General features: G+C 41.3%; 3 protein-coding genes across 3 annotated transcripts; all 3 read left to right on the forward strand.

Annotated features, from left to right (window-relative positions):
• Positions 1–1,668: 1,668 nt before the first annotated feature.
• Positions 1,669–5,216, forward strand: LOC118816226 (trace amine-associated receptor 1-like). Its single transcript, XM_036582747.1, has 2 exons — positions 1,669–1,678; positions 4,180–5,216. The coding sequence occupies exon 2, from the start codon at positions 4,182–4,184 to the stop codon at positions 5,214–5,216; it is 1,035 nt and encodes a 344-aa protein (XP_036438640.1). The 5' UTR covers positions 1,669–1,678; positions 4,180–4,181.
• Positions 5,217–9,891: 4,675 nt separating this feature from the next.
• On the forward strand, positions 9,892–11,106 carry LOC118816227 (trace amine-associated receptor 1-like). Its single transcript, XM_036582748.1, has one exon. The coding sequence runs from the start codon at positions 10,060–10,062 to the stop codon at positions 11,104–11,106; it is 1,047 nt and encodes a 348-aa protein (XP_036438641.1). The 5' UTR covers positions 9,892–10,059.
• Positions 11,107–22,268: 11,162 nt separating this feature from the next.
• On the forward strand, positions 22,269–23,309 carry LOC118816293 (trace amine-associated receptor 1-like). The gene is made up of 2 exons (XM_036582818.1): positions 22,269–22,596; positions 22,669–23,309. The coding sequence occupies exons 1-2, from the start codon at positions 22,269–22,271 to the stop codon at positions 23,307–23,309; spliced, it is 969 nt and encodes a 322-aa protein (XP_036438711.1).
• Positions 23,310–26,314: the final 3,005 nt, after the last annotated feature.

The raw sequence follows: 26,314 nt of genomic DNA on the forward strand, positions 1-26,314 counted from the left end.
TCTGCACAGATTTGGAGTTTGTTCTTTTAGAACTTTAAGATGGCGCAACGCATGGCTGCCTTGGGACTGTGCTTCTATGTACTTTGTACGTACGTTGTATGAGAGATGCAGGAAACACCGGCTCGTTGATCAAGCCCTGAAGATGGGGCTTCTGAACTCCACTCCCAGCTTTGCACCTTGCTAATCTCCGCTCTCTTAGCAACAGGATGGACGAAGTGCTATTACTCATCAGAGCCAACAAGGACTTCTCAAGCTCTGCTGCTGAACAGTATCATCCAGACTCTCTCCTTTTCGTTTAAACTGCTGAACCAGTTGTCATCACTAGGAAAAGTTGGACCATGGAGGCAACGCCTGAGCTACAGGATTGCTTTGATCACATAGATTGGAGTGTGCTTGAAGCTGTGGCTCTGGACTTGGATGAGCTCACAGACACCATTACATCATACATCAGCTTCTGTGGAGACACGTGTGCCCACCAGAACTCGCAGAAAATTCAACAATGACAGACCGTGGTTTATAGCTAAACTACGACAGTTGCGACATAAGGAGGCAGCCTACAGAAGAAGAGACGGGGTCCAGTATAACAGGGCTAGAAGCACACTGACAAAGGAAATAAGGGCAGCTAAAAGGAGCTTCTCGGAAAAACTGAAGAATACATTCCTTGCTAACACCGCAGTGTCGGGACCCCCACCAGTTTGCGTATAGGGCAAATAGATCAGTGGACCATGTTGTCAACATGTGTTTGCACTATATACTGCATCACCTCGACAGCCCAGGAACCTATGCCAGGGTTCTGTTTGTGGATTTCGGCTTGGCCTTCAATATTATCACTCCAGATATCTTCCATCATAAACTCTGCCAGCTTTCTATGCCCAGCTGCACCTGCCACTGGATTTCCAACTTCCTGACCAATAGGAAGCAACATGTGAGGCTGGATAAAATCACATCCAGCACCTGCATTCTTAGTACTGGCACAAGGATATGTACTTTCTCCACCGCTCTTTTCCATGTACACCAACGATTGCACCTCTGGGGATCCCTCCGTCAAGCTCCTAAAATTTGCAGATGATACAATGGTAATTGGCCTCATCCGGGATGGTGATGAATCTGCATACAGACAGGACGTGGAAAGGCTTTTACTTATTGGAGTAACAATAATTTGGTGCTTAACACCCTCGAGACCGTGGACCCATCATCTGCAAGGACTTGAGGTGGGAGTCTAATGTAACTTCCATCAGAAGAAGGTGCAGCAGAAGATGTACTTTCTACGCCAGCTGAGAAAGTACAACCTTCCCAAGGAGCTGCTCTGTCAGTTCTACAGAGCTGCTGTTGAACCCATACTCTGCTCATCCCTCACTGTCTGGTTTGGCTCCCCCAGCCAGCATGACAAGTCCAGACCACAGAGGATTGTCAGAGTTGCACAACTGATCATCGGCAGCAATCTGCTGTCCAGGACCTGTACTCTTCCTATGTCAGGAAAAGGGCAGGGAAAATTGCTGATGCCCCTTCACACCCAGGACATAGTCTGTTTGAACTACTCCAGTCTGGCAGGTGCTACAGAACACCTGCTGCCAAAACATCCAGGCACAAGACCAGTTTCTTTCCGTGAGCAATTAAGCTATTGAATGAATACTCAGACATGTCATGTGCCTTAACACCCCAAACAATTCTCTGAACTGTGTAATATTCAATAATATTTATGTAATATTATGCAATTTTATGATATATTATGTAATATTTTTGGTCCTTGTGTTGTATATAAGCAGTGTGTTGGTTTCAAGTTATGTCTGCTGTTTTGTTGTTATATGTAAGCACTGTATCATGGCAATTGCACTGTTCATGAGCACTGTAACCCGGAGACAAATTCCTTGTGTGTGCAAACACAGTTGACCAATAAAACTGATTCTGACTCTGATTTTGATTCTGAGGTACAACAACAATATGATACCTAGGAAGTTATATGAGAGATGTCAAGTCTTTTTCAGTCTGATGTATCTCTGTGCAAAGGCATGAAATGTTCTGAGCGCCGTTCTCTGTTGTCTACTGCTAAGCATATGGATGAGTGCTTCAGTTCCCCTAAACATAAGGTAAGAAAATTTCAATAATTTTTTTTTCTTTTACAAATCACTGACTTGAGCAGCACCCCCCACAACTACAGCACTAAAAAGGAGTCCAGGGAAAAACACTGAACACGTGATTTAGTAGGTTTGGGAGGTGAATGTCTAAGTCTATAAAAGAGACATCTCTTGTACACTTTTTTGGTTCGCCCAGTCTGCAAGCAGAGGGGGAGCCTAAGAGCTCATTTTACAAACTAATGTCATGTATGTGCTTGTAAAATATTCTGTAACATAACTTAAGAACTTCTTCTTTTCTGATATAAGAGTGTATTCGTATGTATTTCATCAATAGTTGTAATTGCTTCAAACAGCTTTTATCACCATTTCAAAGCAAATCATGTCAGTTTGAGGACAGTGTTTGTGACTTTCTTTCTTAAAAGTATCTTGAAAGTGTAAAACATTCATTAATACTTCTGTTTAATGACTAGATAAGCAGCATGGGCTACAAAACGACTCTAAACCAAACAGTGATTCTGGAAAACCCTCCACTCTGCTATGCGTCTCTCAATGACTCATGTCAGAAATTGGTTTATCCAAAGGAAGTTCAGTCATTACTCTACATTTTATTTGCCTTTATATCACTTCTTACATTTCTGGGGAATTTGCTAGTGATTATAACCATCATTCACTTCAAGCAGCTGCACACACCAACTAACTACCTCATTCTCTCTCTGGCTGTAGCTGACCTGTGTATAGGAGGGGTTGTGATGCCTCCCAGCATGCTACGCTCTGTGGAGAGTTGCTGGTATTTGGGGACTTTTTTCTGTAAAATTCACACCAGTCTTGATGTGACAATGTGCTGTGCTTCTATTTTAAATCTGTGTGTAATTTCTGTAGATCGATATTACATATCACATATCTGTCAAAAACTAAGAAAAAATTGATGACGGAAAAAAATTGCAGACACTGCAGATTCAATTGCTACCGTCTCCTCTAACCTTTGTATATTATTCTTGATGAAAACTCATCAAATAAAATGTTGCTGTGATGGTAATAAATAATAAGGAAACAGAGCTGAACGTGTGCTTAATAGGAGTAATATTGGCTGAAGCTTTGGGAAATGGAAACTGAAACCAGGTACCGGGGACACTCTGATGAACAGCATAGAGTGCTGTCACAATATTGTTCTAGTTTAGCGCACTTTAGTTTGTTTTGACCATTTGTACTTTGGTAACGGTGGCCGTCTAGCAAACTAACTTGCATTTTTAATGTTATTTTGATTACATGCTTACATTTTAGCTGTGCACATGTTGTCATTTGCTTGGTTACAGATATTGACCTCAGTTGGGTTTAGGATTTCCTAAATTGAGAGAAGATGCTGTAAAATAAGATTCCGAAATTAAGATGCTAAACCTAGCAGTCAACAGAAGAGTTGAATCAGGTGTGTTTGGGCAGGGTGATCACCAAACTGAGCTGGACATCAGCCTTCCAGGATTGAAGTTACATAATCATAGTCTAAAGGATTCAATACCTTGCATTTTGTTGCCCTCTCAGATGGTGAAGGGTATGCAAGCTAAATTTTTATACGTATTGCCGTATTTCAGTAAAGGCTTTTTATATTTATACTTTTATAGACTGTGTATTCGGGAATTTTTTGTGTTCTGGGATTTATTTTGCACATGCTTTGTGGATGCGGATGGATTTTTTTTGCCACTCCCAGCATGGAATTGTTATTTTGTGTAAAACAATATATTAAAGTGTAACCTACACCATCTAAACAAAAGCTACATGGAGCGTGATGGAATCATTTTATGTTTTTTTTCAACAAGAAAATATGAGGGTAATTTGCTTAGATAATGCCTGGGCCACTCATTAGATGGCTGTCTTAGAAAAATGTAACATGCATCAAGGGATCAGTACAGAGCAGTGACGTCACTGAATAGAAGTCTGAAATGCTATAAATTAGAGGTGCTCTGTTCTCTCTACTGCCTCAGTGCTTGTATACAAGCAGAGGTAAGGGATGATATTGTGCTTCAGGCTCATACTGTATGATAAATACAGTACATTGTTGTAGTACCATTTTTATTCCAGATAATAATCAACTTGTTTTTACATCTTCAAGTAATGGATTTAAAAAACTACGTCAACCAAAGTCGAAGCAGAGGAAACATTTCTTTTTGTTTTGAACATGATCCTAACTCATGTCACAAGTTTGTCTATCCTCTGTCTATGAGACTTGTGACTTATTTTGTCATTAGTGTTGTTGTGCTTCTTACGCTATTTGGAAATCTTCTGGTGATCATAGCCATAACTCATTTCAGGCAGCTGCACACACCAACTAACTACCTGATTCTCTCTCTGGCTGTTGCTGACCTGCTTGTGGGAGTGGTTGTGATGCCTCCCAGCATGCTACGCTCTGTGGAGATTTGCTGGTATTTTGGGACTTTATTCTGTAAATTTCACACCAGTCTTGATGTGACATTGTGCACCACTTCTATTTTAAATCTGTGTGTAATTTCTGTAGATCGATATTATGCAGTCTGTCACCCCCTTCTGTACCACAGTAAAATGACTCCTAATACTACTGCATTTATGATTGTTGTATGTTGGACTGTATCTGCTTCTGTGGGATTCGGGATGATATTTCTAGAGCTCGGTATTCTGGGAGATGAAGATTATTACTACAGTAATGTTACTTGTGAGGGGGGCTGTATCCTGTTTCTGAGTAAAACAGCGAGTGCTGTGTTCACAATGCTCTGTTTCTACATCCCTGCTGTGATCATGATCGGTTTATACATGAAAGTATTCCATATTGCTCAAAGACAAGCAAGATTAATTCAGCATGGCCAAATGAAGTCTTCTCAGAGAGGTACAGCAGTGGGCAAGACTGAGATAAAGGCAACCAAAACTTTAGCCATTGTCATAGGTGTATTCCTTCTGTTTTGGTCCCCATACTTTATCTGTGCTTTAATTGATCCTTATGTTCAACATACAGTTCCATCGGTTTTATTTGACCTCTTTGCTTGGATTGGCTATTCAAATTCTACTTGCAATCCCATCGTGTATGCATTCTTTTATAGGTGGTTCAGAAAATCATTTAGAATTATTCTTTTGGGAAAAATATTTAAGCAAAATGCATCCAGAATAAAGTTGTTTTGAGATTCTGTAACATTGTCATGGAATTGGGTTGACCTCATAAGCTGTTTCCTTGAAACTGCTGTGCATTATTTAATCAGTTCTGCACATTTAAAACATAGCTACATTTTAATCTAACAGGGATGTCTAATATGTTGATCAGTAATGTATATGAATTGATATGAATATGGATATGAATGAATATGTAATATATTGTGGATACATTTAGTTCAGCAGAGTGTTTTATTGAGAAACTGAGAATTGGTAGATAGGTCAGATATTAAATTAACAGATTTATAGTGTAGCGTTGACTAACTTTTCTGTGGAACTTGTCACTCCTGCCTCCTGTGTCCTTCCTCAAATTAACCAAGGGCTCTACACTATATAATAATTTTCAAGGACAAGATTAATAGTAAGTAACAAATAATTGGCCAGTAGAGGCTGAAGACAGCACTACTGACAGACTTACTATGTATGGTAAACAATTGTGTAATAAAACGTAGGTTTTTAATGTTGAGTATTTAATCTCTAATCATATTATATTTGTAATTAGGTCTAAATTACATCAGTCTTCTACACCTTATGAAAAATTCTGGAAGTCATTCATATCAATTGTATATAACAAAATATTTGATAAGATATTAAAGGAAAAGCTTGGCAAAAAATTAAATTACTTAATGTTTCACTTGCCCTGAATGCAGTTGATCAGCCAAGACATGTTCAGTGTCCAAACTTTGCTTCGTTAGAACTGAATTCCAGAAGGCTTCCTTACTTTAAGAGGTAGAAGTTGCGTATCGAATAATGATGAACCTAAGAAAATTAAGCTTTGTGTTATGATTTGGAAAAACAAAATACACAAATCTATTGATAATCCGGTACATTAACACCATTTTCCTACTGATGCAGACAGATGCAAACTACGGCTTTTGCTAGCGAACCAAAAACTAGCAAGAGACATTCAGTCAGGTCTTCAAACAGCTTCCTCAGATTAAATGAGTTTAAATTTGTAATCATTTCCTGAGGCAGGGTCGGCGCTTAGGCGGGGATGAGGTCTGCACTACTGCCCTGATTTTCACTCTTTCACCTCAGGGACAAGCAGAGTCCTCTCTTGATGTCTTTTCTCTCAACCAATCACAGTAAAATGTTTCTCCTTAATTTCTGATTGACCTCTTAAATCAGACAATGAACAGCTCCAGCAATGAACAGCTACAGTCTGTGGTCTGAGCATACAGCGGCATAGAGGATGGGAACTCAGTATGACATTGGAGAGTCAAACATCTATTAGCTCAATTATAGTGATTCTATGCTTGTTTGGTCAAGATTGCAGTCACATTTCTAAAATAAAAGTCTGCTTATAAAGTGTTTGGTAACAGTCCAATACATACTGGGTAACCTACTTAGAATGAAGTAGCTGTTAGTGTAAATAAGTGCAATGTACCTTAGCAGTTAAGTCATTAAAACCTAATTGATTTTAAATGATGTGCATTAGCTAGCTATGCTACATTAGTTATCTTGGATTGAGTAGTGTTTTAGTGTAGAAGAGCGGGTTTTGTTTCGTGTCAGAGAAATGCTTTTGCACAGCTGTAAGTGAAGTATGTTTCATAGTTTTGATCCTCATCTGTCTTTTTCAATAACAGTCTCTATGGCACAGTGACAGCAGGAATCACACCCTGGGCTAATCCAGGGAGCTCACGTGTGAAGTCGATGTCTTCTTGAAGTCTTGTATTTGGCTGGGAGTTGAGCTGTAGTTGGATGTCCTCTAAAGCCATACACTGTGCGATTTATTGTTCTTTGGTGACTCACAGTGTAACTATGGTTGAATAGACAATCGTGCATGAATAAAACCTACGATTTATTTGCTCACACTATATGAAAATGCTAGATCCGTGCTGTGTGAAACGCAGCTTCTATAGACAGCTCTGTCTACGAATAATTTTAAATAGAACTTTCATTAAAAATAACACTGTTAATACTAATATTCTTACTTATCGTTTTAATCTTTCATTCAAAATATTAGAAAAAAAGCTAACTTTTATTTAAGGTATAACGAAAAACTAAATCTTGTCCTGAAATAAACATTTATTGGCTCCCCTAGAGACTACAAGAAAATAGGTAAACAGTTGAAAATGGCCATTTCCGCTATCAGGGCAATAATTAAGGAATTTAAAACAGCTGGAGATGTTAAAAATCTGCCGGGAAGAGGACATATGTCTATACTGACTCCACACACACTGAGGAGGATGGTTGGAGTGGACAAAGAATCTCAGAGGATCACAGATGTGGAATTGCAGACATTAGTTAGGTCTTGGGGTCACATTGTCTCCTAAACCACATTCAAACACCACCTATAGAACCACAAGTTTTTTTGGGGTGGTTGCCAGAAGAAAGCCTCTGCTATCAAGGACCAACAAACTCAAGTTCCCACAGTTTGCCAGATGTTACTGCAACTTTCAGTGGGACTGTTTTCTGTGGTCAGATGAGACCAAAATAGCTTTTTGGCAACAAACACCAGAGATGAGTTTGAAGTGGATACAAACATAACCATGCAGAAATGTTCCTCATCCTTACTGTGAAGTATGGTGGTGAATCTGTGATACTGTGGGTTGTTTTTCTTTCAAAGGCCCTGAATACATGTTATCACAGACCCCGTCAAGTACCAACAGGAAAAAATCCATCAAAAGCTGATTGGATCACCCAGCCAGCTTTTGGATCTTCCAGCAGGACAACAATTCAAAGCGCACCTCAAAATCAACACAAAAATGTTTCACTGAACACAGAATTAAGGTTTTGCCATGGCCATACCAGTTCCCTGACCTAAACCCCATAGAAAACCTGTGAGGATGTAAAGCTGGGTTGACGAACCAGACACTCGCAGATATAAAATAAACCGTATGGTTTATTAAAAGGAGGATTAACCAGGTGAGCAGGGTTTACACCAGACCAGGTCAAAAACCAGAACAGCAAAACACGATGCACGGGAGAAGGCAAAAACTGAAGCAGATAAACAAGTGAGGGCGAATTTAACTAACCAATACACAGGTAATCTTAGTCAAAAGGGAAAATCCAAGAGTCAACAGCGAGAAACAGCACATAGCCAGCAAAACAAGACCGGCTTAATACTTACAACTTAATACTTAATACTTAATACTTAACAATAACAAAACAGAGGCAATACTTAGCAAAGTTTGAGTGAAACAGGCAGGCATATATACACAGGCTAACAGGTGATGACAATCAGTGTTCAGGTGACTAGCATCTGCTGATTGACAAATGATTGGTTGGTGGAGTCACACGACAAACTGAGAGATCTTGGAAATTGGAGTTCGTAATGCAGTGTGAGTCCAAGAAGCGTGACAGTGGACCTTGGAATCTGAAGGGTCTGGAGAGATTACGAATGGAGGAATGGTCTCAGATCCTTTGCCATGTGTTCCCCAGTCTCACTAAGTATTATAGGTGAAGACTCTAAGTGTTGACTCCAGGGTTAGGCCACTGCCGGCCACCGGGGGAGTCAATGACCCAATCCAACCAAATGAGCCACCCCTGCTCAGGGGGCTGTATAAGGGCTGGGAAGAAGACACACTTTGCTGAGTCTTTGTTTCAGATTTCTGGCAAACAGACCGGCCGGTAATTTCAGGTAGAAGCTCTAGAGAATTCCTCTCTTTCTCTCTGTCACTTCTTGAGCTTATCCTCTTTCTCAAGTTGTGTCTTTCTTCCTTAAAAAAAGTATTAAAGCAAGAGAAGGAACAAGTTTGTCCCTTTCTCCTCTTCGTTCTCCTTTGGGCATTCTCTTCTGTTGGGAAAGTAGTTTATTTCAGTTAGCATTTCCTAAGTGTTTGAGAGAGCCAGTCTTTCCCCTGGCATCCTTTGTTTGTTTTCCCGCCTAAGCCTTAGTAGGTGGGTTTTCATTCTGCCGTTCGTTTATCGACTTGTTTTCGGGCGTTCCCTTTTGAGGCGAACCCTTCCTGCACTATGTGACGCAGCCTCTATAGTGCAGTGGTAGAGCGCCGGTTTATCAACGTGGTGGTGTGGGTTCACGCCCCACAGAAGCTTAGTGTTTGGGTCCTGCCTTCCAAAACCCTGTGGTGGCTCACCCAGTTGGCCTCCGAAACACCACCCAGACGGCCTGGGTTGAAATCCCACCTCTGGCAAGCCACCTCATCACAGACTCTGAGCTGTTGTCTTTGCAAAGGGAGGCTGCACAAAATATTAAATAAAAGGGTGCCAACAATTGTGGCACTCGCATATTTGAAAAAAAAATATCTCCAGCTAAGATTTTTCAATCATTGTACTTCAATTCATGGTTATATTTTTGTTAATATTGTGAATGAAAGATCAAAAAGATAAGCAATAATGTTAAGCATGATTATATATATATATGTATAACAATTATTTTATATATGTGAGCATGTAAAGATAAGCAGCATTTTATATATATATATATATATATATATATATATATATATATATATATATGTATATATATATATATATATATACACGTGTGTGTGTGTGTGTAAAAAAAATAAATAAATAAAACAGTTTGAAATATGTGCCTCAGAGCTTGTTGATCATCAAGAGTATCAAGGGACCAGTAGGGTGTCTCTTATACTGAAGCCTGAAATACTATAAATGTGAGGTCCTCTATTCTCTGTGTGGCTTTGGAGCTTGTATGCAAGCAGAGGTAAGGGATGATGTTCTTGTGCTCTAGACTGATAATAACACGAATTCACAGTATCACAAATAGAAAAGTATTTACATAAAAGTTGTTTGATTGCAAAGATGTGTTAAAACTGTTTTTTTTTTTATTATTTGTTCCAGATAATCTTCTCTCTTTGTGTGTTGAAGTGGATTGCATCTACATATTGTGATGAACATAAAATACTATGCAGTCCAAAATGGGAGCATAGAAAACATGTCTCTTTGTTATGAACATCATCCTAACTCTTGTCAGAAGCATGTGTATCCATTGGCTATAAGAGTTGTGGCCTATTTTGTCATTGGTGTCCTTGTACTTCTTACATTATTTGGAAATCTTCTGGTGATCATAGCCATAACTCATTTCAAGCAGCTGCACACACCAACTAACTACCTGACTCTCTCTCTGGCTGTAGCTGACCTGCTTGTAGGAGGGATCGTGATGCCTCCTAGCATGATACGCTCTGTGGAGACTTGCTGGTATTTTGGGACCACATTCTGTAAAATACACAGCAGCTTTGACATTATGTTGTGCAATACCTCACTGTTAAATCTTGCATTTATCTCTATTGACAGATATTATGCAGTATGTCTTCCCCTGCTGTACCAAACTAAAATCACTCCTCTTGTTACCCTCATCATGGTTGCTGTATGTTGGTGTGTTTCTGCTCTTCAGGGGTATTTAATGATATTCCAAGGGTATACCCAGGGATATGAAGTACTTTACCCCAGTGATGTTGAACAGTGTAAGGGGGAATGTGTGCTGTTTCTTGGGCCTGTGACAGGTTTGACCTTTTCAGTGCTGTCTTTTCCCGTCCCTGCAATCATCATGCTTAGCATATATCTGAAAATATTTATTGTTGCACGCAGACAATCACGTACAATCCTTAATGCACTTTCACAAGTAAACACATCCAGTGGGCACGCTACCATCAATAAATCTGAGAGAAAAGCCACCAAAACATTAGCTGTTGTCATGGGAGTTTTCCTGTTGTTTTGGACACCATATTTTTCCCTTAGTATTTTTGATGTGTTTATGGGGTATAAATGTCCACCGCAGGTGTTTGAGGCACTTGGTTGGATTGGTTATTCAAATTCTGCATTTAATCCTATTGTGTATGCTTTCTTTTACAGATGGTTTAGAAAGGCACTTCAAGTTATTGTATATGGGAAAATATTTACACCAAATTCTTCAAGATTAGAATTGTGTTCAGAATAGATTTCCAGTGTTTTCTTTTGTTTGGCTGTGAAGGTCACAGTTCTGCACCTTCCAAACAGGACCCTGCTTGAATGAACTGTTTAAATGTTTCTGTGTTCGCTTTTTAGGATCTTTATTTGCGATCTTATAGTAATCATTAATTTCCTTTCATAATGTGTTGCTGTCCTTTCTGAAAGACATGTTTAAGTTCATACATAACATAAAATCTACTGACCTAAACAGTTAATGTATGCACTGTGCACCGTTGTTTCCTATGCTGCAGGTGTGTGAATGGCAGAGAAAGCTCAGATAAGAAGATGCAGCATGTTTAATTACTGTGTGCTTGGATCAGTGTTCATTCTTCAACCATTAAACTATGTTTTATTTTTACCGATCTGATCACTGGATATAGCCATAGTATATGATTAAAAGGTAACTTCTAATGGAATGAAACCCGAATTGATATTTGCTCAGTGTAAAAAAAAATAAGATCTAGTTGTACTTTTGTTTTCTATTTTCCCACCACACATTTCAAATAAAACATGTCTTTCTCTGAATATTTATTTTGGAACTAGTACAAGTACACATATAATCTAAAGTTCTAAGTTTGAATTATTAGTCTAAAGAATATGTGTACTTTAGAATTTGTCCATTATATATCCTTTTAGGAAGTGAAATAAAAATGGGCCGTCAAGACTTAAAAATGTGAAGAGGTGGCATATATATACAGCTGTTTGTCGTATAAACACGTTTATTTGAATATTCTCCATTTAATTATCTGAACTATCTGAATGCAACTCAGCTGAACAATAAATGACAAACTGGAAATAGTAATTTGAATCTGAGGTTGTGCCCTGAACAGTCAGTGACTGCTGTCACAAAAACTTACCGTAAACCTTCATATGAAACATATTAAGCTTGAGATATTTTGAAATGCCCCTAAAGGTGAACCATTAACTGGTTAAATAATCTGCTGAATAATTAATTATAATTTTTAAAGCTTTCAAGACTGCTAAAATGGATTAGTAGAGCTAACAGTTTTATCCTCATAAAGGTGGCAAACATCTGTGAATGTATATTGTTATGTAAATTAAAAACATACCCACATTCTCCCACCATGCCAGTTTTGCCCTGGTTGAGGTATAGTTGGGATGTTCACCTCCAGTCCTGGAGGACCAGTGTTGTTGCATTGTTGGGTGATTTCTCTACTCAGACACACCTACTAAACTTTGCAGTTACCTGATGAGGTGAAGCAGGTATGTCTGTGCAGGGAAATCACCTGCCTGTGCTGGACACTGGAGTTCCAGGCCTGGATCTGAGAACCACTAGTATATAAGACACAAATACCCATCTGCACAGTCATAGTTAAGACTCATTTATGCTCCCTTTCTGTACGATAAAAAAGTCCGTTTCATATGATGTAACCGTCACTGCCCACATACTTCCGTGCGTCCTTTACGTTGGCATGGATGTTAAGCAGTACATCCACTAGAGAGCAGTCCAGAGTAAAACTTTTCTGACAACAACAAACATGGCGATGGTGGAGGAGGTCGTAATAATGTACCAACTACGGAAGAGACGAAAGAGGTACCAGAGTAGACTGTGTGATGTGGCAACAGAATACAGACGCTCGCGGATGTAAAAACGACAAGTTTTAATATAATCGAGCAAACAAAGCAAAAAGGGCAGAGCTGAAATCAGGGGTCAAAAACAGGCAGAAAGGTTCAAAACACGGTTCAGTCCAAATCAGGCAACAGTACAAAAGGATCAGGCAAAAGACAAAGTCAAGAAGAACAAAATGTTGGTCAGCAAAACAGAATACAGGCAGTCAGAAAAACAAGCGCTCAGTAGGTCGTAACGATACAATACTTCGCAATGAACCTAACTCAAGCCCGGGCTTATAAAGGAGACTAACTAGTCATATGATTAAGTTCACAGGTGTTCTCAGTTAGTACTCTGGGGAGTTTGAGCGCTGATTGGAGTACGGGCGAGAGTCAGGAGTCATGTGATCTCCCCTTGAATTGTGGGCAATGGAGTCCATGTCTGAATCCGAGTCGGAGGGAAGTTGCTCGGTCACGTGACTTCCCTGAGGATTCTGGGAAATGGAGTCCGTCTCCTTGTCAAAGTTTGCTGAATGCGTGACAGTACCCCCCCCCAAAGCGTCCGGGTGGGCCTCGGCACAAGGACGACCAGGACGCTCACCACACACACCACCGGATCGCTGAACAGGGGCAGAACCAGAGCTGCCGAGGTGCTGGACCGATGGACCTTCTACATGAGGACGCAAACGGGCAGGCATGGAACTAGAAAGCCCCTTACGTGGGCGACCCCTAGGACGAGGAGCTGGCTTATTCGGGTGCTTGCTGTGGAAATCCGCGATGAGACCAGGGTCTAAAATGTCCCTTGCAGGCACCCAACACTGTTCCTCGGGGCCATACCCCTCCCAGTCTACGAGGTACTGAATAAGCCCACCGCGTCTTCTGGAGTCCAGCAACCTTCGAACAGCGTAGACTGGAGCCCCATCTATCAATTCCGGTGGCGGGGGCGAGACGTCTGGCGTAGCCTCATCCAAGGGCCCTGTAACAACCGGTTTTAAGAGAGACACGTGAAATGAGCGTGACACTCTGAAACGTGGGGGAAGATCTAATCTATAAGTAACATTATTGATACGTTTTAACACTTTGAAAGGCCCAATATATTTGGGCTGCAGCTTTCTGCAACTTCCCTCATCAAGACGAAAGTTCCTCGTTGCCAGCCAAACACGGTCCCCTGGTTGAAACACTGGTGTTTGACCTCGGTGCCGGTCAGCCTGTTCCTTTTGACGCTGGATGGCAGTTTCTATCCTCTGATGTGTCTCTTCCCACACTTGCTCACTGCGTATCATCCAGGCATCCACGGCCGGAACGTCCGTCTGAGTTCCAGTCCAGGGGGCTATCGGAGGTTGGTAACCTAAAACACACTGGAAAGGGGTCATTCCCGTCGTGGCACTTGTCAATGAGTTCTGCGCTATTTCTGCCCATATCAGATACTGTGCCCAGTCACCTGGATTATTAAAACAAAACAGCCTTAAGAATTTTCCCAGTTCCTGGTTAGTCCTTTCGCACTGTCCGTTGGACTGTGGGTGATACCCTGACGAGAGACTCACAGAAACCCCGAGATGTTCAAAAAAGGCGGCCCATACCTGGGAGGTGAATTGAGGTCCTCGGTCAGACACTATATCCTCTGGTATGCCGAAAAGCCGGAATACGTACTGGAACAGGGCCTCAGCAGTCTGAAAGGCGCTGGGGAGATTAGTAAAAGGTATGAAGCGTACTCCCCTAGAGAATCTGTCAATCACAGTCAAAACAGTGGTGAATCCTTGTGACTCAGGTAAATCGGTGACAAAGTCTACTGCGATATGGGACCATGGTCTATTGGGTATTGGTAAGGGCATTAGTTTCCCTGCTGGCAACGTCTTAGGTGTCTTACATTGTGCACAGATCGAACATGAGGATACAAAAGAGTGGATGTCCTGGGTCATGGTCTCCCACCAATACCGATGGACCAGAAGCTGGTGAGTGCGGGTCTCTCCTGGGTGACCTGAAGTCAGAGACGAATGGGCCCAAGTTATGAGTTGGGTTCTGAACTGTTCGGGTACGTATAGCTTTCCCTGTGGGCATTGACTGGGCACATCAATGTCGTGTAGTACTCTTGTGATTTCTTCGTCTATCTGCCATCTGATAGACGAGATGATCACTTCAGGTGGGAGGATGCGTTCTGGTGTCTCTAACATGTGATTGTGCGCATCTTGTTGGTGGATTCTAGAGAGTGCATCCGCCTTAGTGTTACGTGAGCCAGGTCTGTATGTTATGTGGAAGTGAAAACGAGAGAAAAATAGTGACCACCTAGCTTGGCGGGCATTGAGTCTTTTGGCAGAACGGAGATATTCTAAATTCTTGTGATCTGTGAAGACTGTGAAGAGATGGTTGGCTCCTTCCAACCAGTGACGCCATTCTTCTAAGGCTAGCTTAACTGCGAGTAGTTCACGATCTCCGATGCCATAATTTCTCTCCGTGGGTGATAATTTGTGAGAAAAGAATGCTATGGGATATAATTTCTGTGGTGATCCAGTCCTCTGGGACAGAACTGCTCCTACTCCAGTCTCTGAGGCATCCACCTCAACTACAAAAGGCTGTATAGGATCTGGATGCTTTAAAATGGGAGCAGTAGTAAAAGCGTGTTTGAGATGTTGGAAAGCCTGATCCGCCTGTTCAGTCCACAGAAGTTTTTTGGGGTTCCCTTTCAACAGAGAGGTTAGAGGGGCTGCTATACTGCTGAAATTTCTGATGAACCTGCGGTAAAAATTGGCAAAACCTAAAAACCTCTGTAGTTCCTTTATAGAAGAAGGATTTGGCCATTGTACTACAGCATCGACCTTGTGGTCGTCCATGGTAACTCCCTGGGAGCTGATGATGTAACCGAGGAAGGAAACTGACTGCAGGTGAAATTCGCATTTCTCTCCTTTGAGAAATAGATTGTTGTCGAGTAGTCGTTGCAGTACTGTCCGGACATGGCGTACATGGGACTCTAGAGAAGGTGAGTATACTAAAATATCATCTAGGTATGCTATGACAAATTGTCCTAACATGTCCCTAAGCACGTCATTGATGAAGGCTTGGAATACAGAGGGGGCGATAGAGAGCCCGAAAGGCATCACCAGGTACTCATAGTGCCCCCTAGTGGTCAAAAAAGCTGTCTTCCATTCATCCCCTTCTTTCACTCTAATTAGATTGTAAGCACTACGGAGGTCCAATTTAGTAAAAAACCTAGCCCCTTGAAGTTGTTCTAATGCTACTGGCACTAAGGGCAAGGGATAGGGATATGCTTTAGAGATCTGATTCAGGGCTCGGTAATCTATACACGGGCGGAGACCTCCATCTTTCTTCTTAACAAAGAAGAAACTGGATGCTATGGGGGACGTGGATGGTCTGATAAAACCTTGTTCTAGGGCCTCTTCAATATAGACATCTAGTGCTTTCTGCTCCTCTTGGGTTAGGGGGTAGACTCTAGTTTTGGGAAGGACAGGGTTCTCAATGAGGTCTATAGCACAATCATAAGGTCTATGTGGAGGCAGTTTGGTGGCATTCTTCTTGTTAAAAACTTCTTTGAGGTCTACATATTCTGGGGGAATCTCAAATGGTGAGTCCGAGTGAGGGCTTTCTATGGAGGTGGATAAGACTGAGATGGTGGGGACAGTGAGGCAATTTTGGAAGCAAAAATCAGACCACTTGGCAATAGTGTGCTCAGCCCAAGAAATGTTAGGATTATGTTTCTCTAACCAGGGGAGCCCGAGGATCACCTCAAATTCAGAATGTTCTAGGACTAGAAATGACAATTCCTCCTGGTGAAGTGCACTGGTCTGAACAGTTAAGGGTGTGGTGACATTGAAAATGGTCCCCAATCCTACGGGTCCTCCATCGAGGGCGGCCACTTTAAGATTTGAGTGGAGCTTCTGCACTGGAATCCGTAGCTGCTCCACCAGTCTGACATGAATGAAATTCTCCTCAGCCCCGGAGTCGATCAACGCTGAAACACATAGAGAATGGGGATGACAGTATATATTCACTGGCAACATTACGGATTTAGAAACCAACCCCTTTGTGGGCACACTCACCACATTAGCACGTGGAGTGTACTCCACGTGCTGTCCAGGGGTCGGCGCCTTGCTTACTTGTGGTCTCACACGGCAGTTGCGAATTAGATGCCCCGCTTTACCACAATATAGACATAGATGGTTGTCCAGTCGCCGCCGTCTCTCCTCCTGGGACAACCGGGAGGAGTCACACTGCATGGGTTCCATGTGGTCAGCACTGTCCGGGGTGACTCTCACCTGAGGAAGTGTCCTTCGTGGGGCCTTCCCTACCCTGTTTCTGGTTCGGGAGTTTATCAAATGATCTAACTTAATCGCGAGAGTTATCAGTTCATCCAAATTCAAATCATCATCCTTGCTAGCCAGTTCGTTTAGTATCCCAGCATTCAGTCCTTGCCGAAACATCACGAGGAGAGCAGCCTCATTCCAGCCACTGCTTGCAGCAAGAGTGCGAAACTCTAACGAATAGTCCACAACAGAACGATTTCCCTGGCGTAGTTGTGATAATAATTCCCCACTAATCTTGCCCTCATAAGGGTGGTCAAAAACCAGCTTGAATTCTTTAATAAACTGGGCATACGACATGCGGTGAATGTTAGCCCAACTGGCCGTTGCCCATTCAAGAGCTTTATCGGCTAAACGAGAGACTACAAAAGATATCTTAGCTTGGTCAGAACTAACTGAGGAATTATCAAAAAAGACTGAACATTGGAGCAAAAAACCCCGACATTTATCCGGGTTACCTTCGAATTTGTCGGGTTTACTGACCGGAAACGCTGAAGGTGGAGCAGGCGTGATGGTAGTGGGTAACACAGAGCTCACGGTCGGTTCTGCGAGACTCATGTTTTGTAGTTGGTCCGTCAACCCCTTGACACTGGCGACCAGTTGAGCAAGCTGTGCTTGCTGCTCCGCTTGTTGGTGGGTTAAGGACTCGAGGGAATGAGTCACACCCGACAGCACATGTTGATGCTGACCGAGGAGTTGACCTTGTTCGTTTAGAGCCTTTTGAAAGGCTTCTGGATCCGCCGTCTGCATGGGTGGCGAAGTATTCTGTGATGTGGCAACACAATACAGACGCTCGCGGATGTAAAAACGACAAGTTTTAATATAATCGAGCAAACAAAGCAAAAAGGGCAGAGCTGAAATCAGGGTCAAAAACAGGCAGAAAGGTTCAAAACACGGTTCAGTCCAAATCAGGCAACAGTACAAAAGGATCAGGCAAAAGACAAAGTCAAGAAGAACAAAATGTTGGTCAGCAAAACAGAATACAGGCAGTCAGAAAAACAAGCGCTCAGTAGGTCGTAACGATACAATACTTCGCAATGAACCTAACTCAAGCCCGGGCTTATAAAGGAGACTAACTAGTCATATGATTAAGTTCACAGGTGTTCTCAGTTAGTACTCTGGGGAGTTTGAGCGCTGATTGGAGTACGGGCGAGAGTCAGGAGTCATGTGATCTCCCCTTGAATTGTGGGCAATGGAGTCCATGTCTGAATCCGAGTCGGAGGGAAGTTGCTCGGTCACGTGACTTCCCTGAGGATTCTGGGAAATGGAGTCCGTCTCCTTGTCAAAGTTTGCTGAATGCGTGACAGACTGGTGGTCTATAAGGCCATTAAATACTTTGTGACATGTGGACGGAGAATTCTTTTTACTTATTTTACTAATGAGAGAAATTGGCATTGTGTCTTGCGTGAACTGTTGGCTACACTGAATGCCCACGGCTTCAAGTGGTACTGCTCTGTTTCATCCGTAGCCGTAAGTTTTCAGAGAACATGAACAAATACGGAAGAAATCAATGCAGAGTACGGACAGAAGCCTCCATCCGTATTCGTATCCGTACCTAACGCTGAGCATCAGTGAGCCTCAAGCCACCTAGTAGTAGTTAACCATTTAAAAAGCATTTTCTTAGAATCTTAAAAAAATGGCTTGTGTAAGATTTATGTAATTCTTGAAAGATGAGTATGTAATGTAAAGTACTGCAATACAAGTTGATTCTCAAATTGTGTGAAGTGTGAAGATCATGGAGGATACTGGGCAGATGGGCAGTTGCAGCCGGGATATCAGCAGCAGAATGTACCTCTTTTGTTAGTCTCAGTATACGTGACACAAAGAAAAGAAAGCTGCAGTCAGGTTCCTTTGTTTCTTGTTATGCGATTCTACAAGACCAGCTTTACACAACACAGGCACCACAGTTTAGCGGTAGATGTGGCTGTCGCACTCTGGACAGTGGTCAGCTATCCTGGAGTGGTGAGACAACTTTCCTGCTGTCTCAAAGTATAATATCATGCAGCCATAGTTAGTACAGTTACCAAGACATCTTGATTAGCATGATCCATAAGTGTGTCTGTAGGAATTTGTGCCGAAGCAGTCAAAAGAGCATTTGTGAGCTCGGACACTAACATTGGTTGAGATGGCCTGGCTTGACTCGACGTTCCAGTTCATCCCAAAGGTGTTCAGTGGGTTGAGGTCAGTGCATTGTGAGGGCTGCTGAAGTTCCTCCACACCAAATCCATCGATGTAACATGATAATATTTAGTGATATTTTCAAGGGGAACGTCAGCTCATTCTGAGTAGTCAATTACAGCGCCACCTGTGCGTCCTCAGGAAGGATTTTGGTTTGTCAGAACACAAAAATCTACCGTTTACTCACTGTCATGCTGCTTTGGATTCAAAACCAGCATGTCTTCTTTTCTGGTGATAGATAGTATTGCACATGCTGTTTGAGACTACTTTATCTTACATATTAAGAAATGCTTCCAGAGTCAATCTTAATTATTATTAATTATTAGCTATTAATTATTCTTTTATTTTCCTATCTGCTCACATACGTTTGGCCCTGTAGGTGAATTACTGATTTTGTCAGGTGAAGTTAACTCATTCGAGGTTGGACGTCGCTTTGGAAGTGTAAACAAAAAATTAAGAATGGAAATATTTCTTGACAATTTTTTTTGTCTACACTATACATAATTTTGAATAATTGTTTAAGCCATAAGCTAAAGGAAAAGAAAGCTCTGAGGCTTAGGAAGGAGCCATCTTATAGGAGCTTATCTTATAGGAGCTGGCTGTTGGTTTATGGGTGGTTTATAGGAGCCAACAGCTCTTCACGACACAGACACCAAAGTTCACTGGTAGATGTGGCTTCAGCACTCTGGACAGCTGTCTTGGAGAAGTAAGGCACATTTCACGAAATGCTGTATCATACAGCCATAGTTATTACAGATGGCATGGATCCATATGATTGCTAGCTTACACTTGTAGCAATGCAGCATCATTCATTGCCTGTAGCACTGTACTGCAGTTGCTGTCATGATGAAATCTCTGAACCATTAATGGGAGATTTGATTTTCGTTATATTATTTAGTACTAATCAGGGGCTCCTAAACAGGCTAAAGCTCTTGAATCCTGTACAAAGGAGTTATATTCAGCATAAAGATGCAAGCAGCAGTAAACTTTATTAATGAAATAGCATATTTCTAGAATACTGTAAAAAATAGGTATCTATTTTGCGATGTTGTAAGCCACTAGTATTAAATTGGTAAATATGTGGTATTTATTAGTAATATTCTGGCATCTATTTTGCAACAATGGAACTGTATTGTACTAAAGCAAAGTAAACTGCATTAAACAACTAACTGGATTACAGAGTTCAGGTTTGACCTACAGACAAAATGAACAAACAAAATTACCAACTACCTGGAATGTTACAGTGGCTAACTTTCTGGATTGCACTGGATCGGCTGAATTACTGAGGTGTTTGAAATAGCATACTGTGTACTGCATACTGCATCAGTATATACTAACAACTGGATGCTACTCTTGATCAGTAGCATACAGTACAGTATCTAGTATGCGACACAAGCTGTGTGCCGTGCTACAGGACAGGGGCGTGACGAGCCCTGTCAACATCAGGCACCAAGCCAGTCAGACCCAGATCAAGTTCCGCCCCATTTTCCTCAGCCCTCCAATCACTGCTTAGCACCCATTGTTAGCCACTTTTACGTTTATGTTGTGGTCGAGAGCTGTGCCTGTGTGACTTTAACACACACCCCGTATCGCTATTGAACTCTGCTGTCTGCTTTTTGGATTTAGTAGCTTAATCGTTTGTTACATTATGTAGACATTCTCTGCATTGCAAGTCTTGTTTCACTGTTTGGCTTGTACTATACGTTTCCATGTTTGCTGCGTGTTGTTTTTGCTTTGTTTGTCCTTATATTACACTACAATATCGACACCATAGACCTTTTACCATTATTAACATCCAATACTTTTTATTGTTATGCTCAGCATACAACAAATACAAGAAAACAGTTACTGCGTAAATACCACATATAAAGTAATACTTTAATTTACACGCCTTTTTCTATAATATTGCTGGGAACTTACCAGTAAATGTACCAATTAATATAGAATGAATTAGTAGAAAAGGAGAAAATGTACTTGCTGAGTACTGAGTGCTAGGTGCAGTGCAGTTTTTACATCACTGTCACCTGTACCTGTGACCTACTCTTCACTACCACATAGACATGTACTTCTTGAAGCAGTTCGGTAGTACTTGCGATTACCATGTAACTTCATAGCGTTAAAAGCTGAAATATACTTTGTGTTTCTCTTATCAGTTACTGTAGTTGTATATTAAACTTGCAAAGTATGTATCTTACTAATATCTTCATAAATTTTGCAAAAAAAAACAACCTTTTTTTCTTTGAAATTTGCAAAATTTGTTGAACATGGGGAAGAGTATCATGGGTCCAACATGTTTTACACCGTGTTGCTGGCCTAATGAGCCTCACTAGATACTTGTTCGACAACATTTTCTGTAATGCAAGGCAATAAAATGCAAAGCTTACTAATTAAGTAAATCCTATCATGATAGTCAGTCCATAGCAGGGACAAGCACAGGCAGAAACAACTACACTTGTATTCGTACTGAGAAAGCAAGAAACAGGCAGGAAAAGTAAAGACCAAAAACCAGGAACTAGAAAAATGGAAACTGAAAACAGGGAAACTAGGAACTCAGGAACTCAGAAACAAAGAAGTGACTTTTATTCTCAAGTAATTTCATGGTAAACAAAATGTCAGTCATTTCTTTTACTTTGCATGGTTGATTAAAAAAAAGCATGCTTTGTGTTTTAAGGACAGTCAGAGATTGGTTGCATAACAGGGAGGGTGTCAGGGGTCCAGCATGGAGGTGTGTTTTTGCGAAGTGAGTCCTCATCTGTAAGAGTATAAATGAGCGTTGCTCTCTTCTCTGTGTGGCGGTTGCCCTTATATGCAGGCAGAGCTTAGACCTGATACAGGACTGTTTATCTTCAAGGATTCAGTTGTCGCTGTAAATATGGCTTTACTATGAATGTGAAATGTGAAATATTATACTAAATACTTTAAAATGTAATATAAAAATATATATTCTACAGTGATTTTTATGTAATCTACACCAAGGATAGTTAGAGTATTATTATTATTATTTTTTTTTTTTACTTGTACAGTTTTTTTCTAATCAACACTTTGTTTTTATTCAATTTCTGCACACAGACGGAAGAACATGTATTAAACAATGGACATCAAGGATTACCTAGTTCAAAATGGGAGCATAGAAAACGCCTCTCGTTGTTATGAACATCATCCAAATTCTTGTCAGAAGATTGATTACCCGCTCAGTGTGCGAGTGGTGATATATTTTGTCATTGGTGTCATTGTACTTCTTACATTATTTGGAAATCTTCTGGTGATCATAGCCATAACTCATTTCAAGCAGCTGCACACACCAACTAACTACCTCACTCTCTCTCTGGCTGTAGCTGACCTGCTTTTAGGAGGGGTTGTGATGCCTCCTAGCATGATACGCTCTGTGGAGACTTGCTGGTATTTGGGGACTTTTTTCTGTAAAATGCACAGCAGCCTTGACATTATGCTGTGCTGTGCTTCTGTTTTAAATCTTATGTTTATCTCTGTGGATCGATATTATGCAATATGTCATCCTTTACTCTACCACATCAAAATGACTCCTCTTACTACTGTCTTCATGGTCACTGTTTGTTGGAGTGTTTCTGCCAGTGTGGGATTTGGGATGATTTTTCTTGAGCTCAATATTAGGAGCCTTGAGGATTACACTGAGATTATATGTGAGGGGGGATGTACGATGATTCTAGGACCCATAACAGCTTTGATTATGTCAATGTTCTCCTTGTACATTCCCACGATTGTCATGCTTAGCATATATTTAAAAATCTATTTTGTAGCACAGAGACAATCACGTTCAATACACAATACACTTTCTCAGATGAATACATCAAAAGGACAAGCAACTGTTAGTAAAGCAGAGAGAAAAGCCACTAAGACATTAGCCATTGTCATGGGAGCTTTTCTAGTGTCTTGGGCACCACTTGTAATCTACAGTATTGTTTGGATATACCAAGGTTTGAGTGGCCCAGTGCAACTGTTTGATTTCTTCGCTTGGGTTGGTTATTCAAACTCAGCATGTAATCCCATTGTGTACGCATTCTTCTACACATGGTTTCGAAAGGCCCTCAGAATTATTTTGTATGGTAAAATATTCAGAAATAATTCTTCAAGAATAGAGTTGTGTTCAGAATAGAAATGTCTTCAGTCTTATTCACTTCTTTCAGTAGCTTGTTAGTTTTGCTAAGAAGTCATTTTGCCTTTTTTTTTAAAACACTATGCTTTTATCCTGTTCCATACCAAAATTTCCTCCCAAATGAAATATGAATTAATAGTTAGAAATGTAAATTCTTGCTGATTGATGCTATGTATTTATATTTATATAAGTTCAGATTTCATATTTTATGTATTTATACAGCAAAGATATTGTAACAACAAATAGACTATGCAAGACATGCAAATTTCTCTGTAATGCATACAGTATGTCTGCAGCCTAATGAACGACGTCTTGAATAGGCAAAATAGACATTTAATACTTATAAATGTAAATAAATAATTTAAATCATAGCCTTTTGAATTTTTCACTAACGACAGAAGGTTTATCAAGCTGAGGACTATACCAGCACCACAGCAATGTACAGTTTGACATTCCACAAAATAATATGTGTATTTACTAATGGTAGTAATCTTCTAGGATCCTGTTGTTGTAGCTTTGATTTCTTTGAGTTTACTATCTGGACCACCTGCCACAACTGTATACCCAGAGTGCAAATGTGTCTTTAAAATCTCTTTAAATTGTTACACACAGTGCTTTGGAAGTCACTTACACCCTGTCTGTCTAAACATTTCAACAACATAGTTTTATTTCTGTTTTGACCTCCTGCCCACATTGTTTTAGGTCACTGAGAATAGATAGAGATGTTTTTAGATTTCAGTTTCCATGTTAAGTCAAACTCGTTCCTTCTCATCATAGCAGTGCATTTAAAGTCAGAGACCAAGTCTGCTTCACTGTCATTCCTTCTCATCACAGATATAGTTTAGAAGATATAGTTTTTCCAGGGCACGGTGCTACTTTTAACACAGAACAGCAGCAGACAACAGTGCAGACTGACAATTAATACAATAAACAAAGACCCACTGTACAAATACTATGCAATAATTTCTTCTCTAAATTTACAATAACTACAACCACACTGCACAATCAACACTACACAACCACTGAGCACAGGACAGTAGAGAAAATAGTTAAGCTGTTGGTCCACAGCAGCAATAGTAGTAATTCATCAATGCACTTACAGCTAACAATAGTTTTTAATAAGACAACTGCAAAGATTAATAAAACTACAGATGGTGTACAGTGTGATGAAGTTCAAATGCAACAGATAAAGTGAGTAGTATGGCTGAGGTAGCAGTTCAGTGAGATGTAAGGGGCCATCAGGTAGGTCCGTTCTACAGTCTGATTACCAGCGGGAAGAAAGTGTTCATGAGTCTAGAGAACTTGGCCCTGATGCCCCGTGGTCTTCTTCCAGATGGGAGCGGTGTGAATAGTGTCATGGATGAGAGGGATCCTGATTCTGCATGCTTTCGTTTTACACTGTTTAGTGTAGTTGTTCTTAACAGCAGGGAGGCTTGACATAGTGATGGACTGGGCAGTCTTCATTACCCGCTGCAGTGCTTTCTTGTCTGAGACAGAGCATTTTCCATACCAGACAGTGATGATGCAGGTCAGGATGCTCTCTATGATGCCTCTGTAGAAGCAGTGTAGGATATGTCAGCACAGGCCAGCCCTCTTCAGGCTCCCTAGGAAGTAGAGGAGCTGTTGTGGCCTCTTTACTAAGGAGAAGGTGTTCAGGGACCAGGTGAGATTGTCAGTGCTGTGCACTCCTGGTAACTTGAAGCTGCACACTTTCTCCACTACTGTACCACTGATGTGCATAGGGGTATGAGGCGTCAGTGTCCTTCTGAAGTCTACAGTCGTCTTTTTTGCCTTGATCACATTCAGAGAGGGATTGTTGTCTTTATACCAGAACTCTAGCTGCCTCACTTGCTCTCTGTAGGCTGTCTCAGAATTGTTGGAGATGAGCCCCAGTGTCATCAGCAAACTTGATGATGTGATTGCTCTGATGTTTGGCGATGCAGTTGTGGGTGAGCAGGGTGTACAGCAGAGGACTCGGTACACAGCCTTGGGGGGGCTTCATTGTTCAGAGTGATGGAATGGGGTAGTCTGTTCTGGATTTTGACTTGCTGAAGAAGTCTAGAACCCAGTTACAAACGGATGAGCTCAGTCCAAGTGAGAGGAGTTTGCTGACTAACTAGAGTATGATAGTGTCTGATAATGTTGAATACTGAGTTGAAGTCGATAAACAGCATTCTAAAACCCAGGTGGTTGGCAGTGGTTATGGCATCCTCAGTGGAGCATTTTTGCCTGTAGGCATATTGGTGGGGGTCCATTGTTGAGAGAATGGATTGCTTAATGGGTACCATAACCAGCTGCTCAAAGCACTTCATGACAGTTTTGGTTAGCACAACTGGGCGGTAGTCATTAAGTCTGTGCCAGAGGACTTCTGTGGCACTGGGATGATGGTGGCTGATTTGAAGCGTGTTGGAACAGCAGCCTGCTCCAGGGTTATGTTAAAGATGTCCATGATGACAGCGGCTAGCCCAGGAATGTTGTCAGGGCCTACAGCAGGGGTGCACAACTCCAGTCCTGGAGGGTTGGTGTCCTGCACAGTTTATTGAGTAGATTCCCAACTCAAACACATCTTGTAAACCTGCCAGTTAACAGAGGAATTGAATCAGGTGTGTCTGAGCAGCAAGATCACCAAACTATGCTGGACACCGGCCCTCCAGGACTGGAGTTGTGCGCCCCTCGCATACAACTTTACGGGGGTTCATGTTCAGCAGGGTTCTCCTCATATCAGCTGCACTCACAGACAGCATCTGGTCGCCAGGGGGAGGCAGGATCCTCACTGCTGTCGCCTGCATTGAGGCCATTTCTGGCTGCCCTGAATGCTGCTTTTTCAACCGATCTGAATGCAACATCATGGCCTTAAGCAGAGAACAGACCTCAGCATTCAGTCAGGGCTTTTGGTTTGGTTGTTCGGTGACCATTCTTGTGATCACTACGTTGTCCACATACTTTCTTATATAGCCAGTGACAGGTGATGCATATTCATTCAAGTCTGTGTGATCCCCACATGA

Source organism: Colossoma macropomum, unplaced genomic scaffold (genome assembly GCF_904425465.1).
Source record: "Colossoma macropomum unplaced genomic scaffold, Colossoma_macropomum, whole genome shotgun sequence".
Taxonomy (NCBI): domain Eukaryota; kingdom Metazoa; phylum Chordata; class Actinopteri; order Characiformes; family Serrasalmidae; genus Colossoma; species Colossoma macropomum.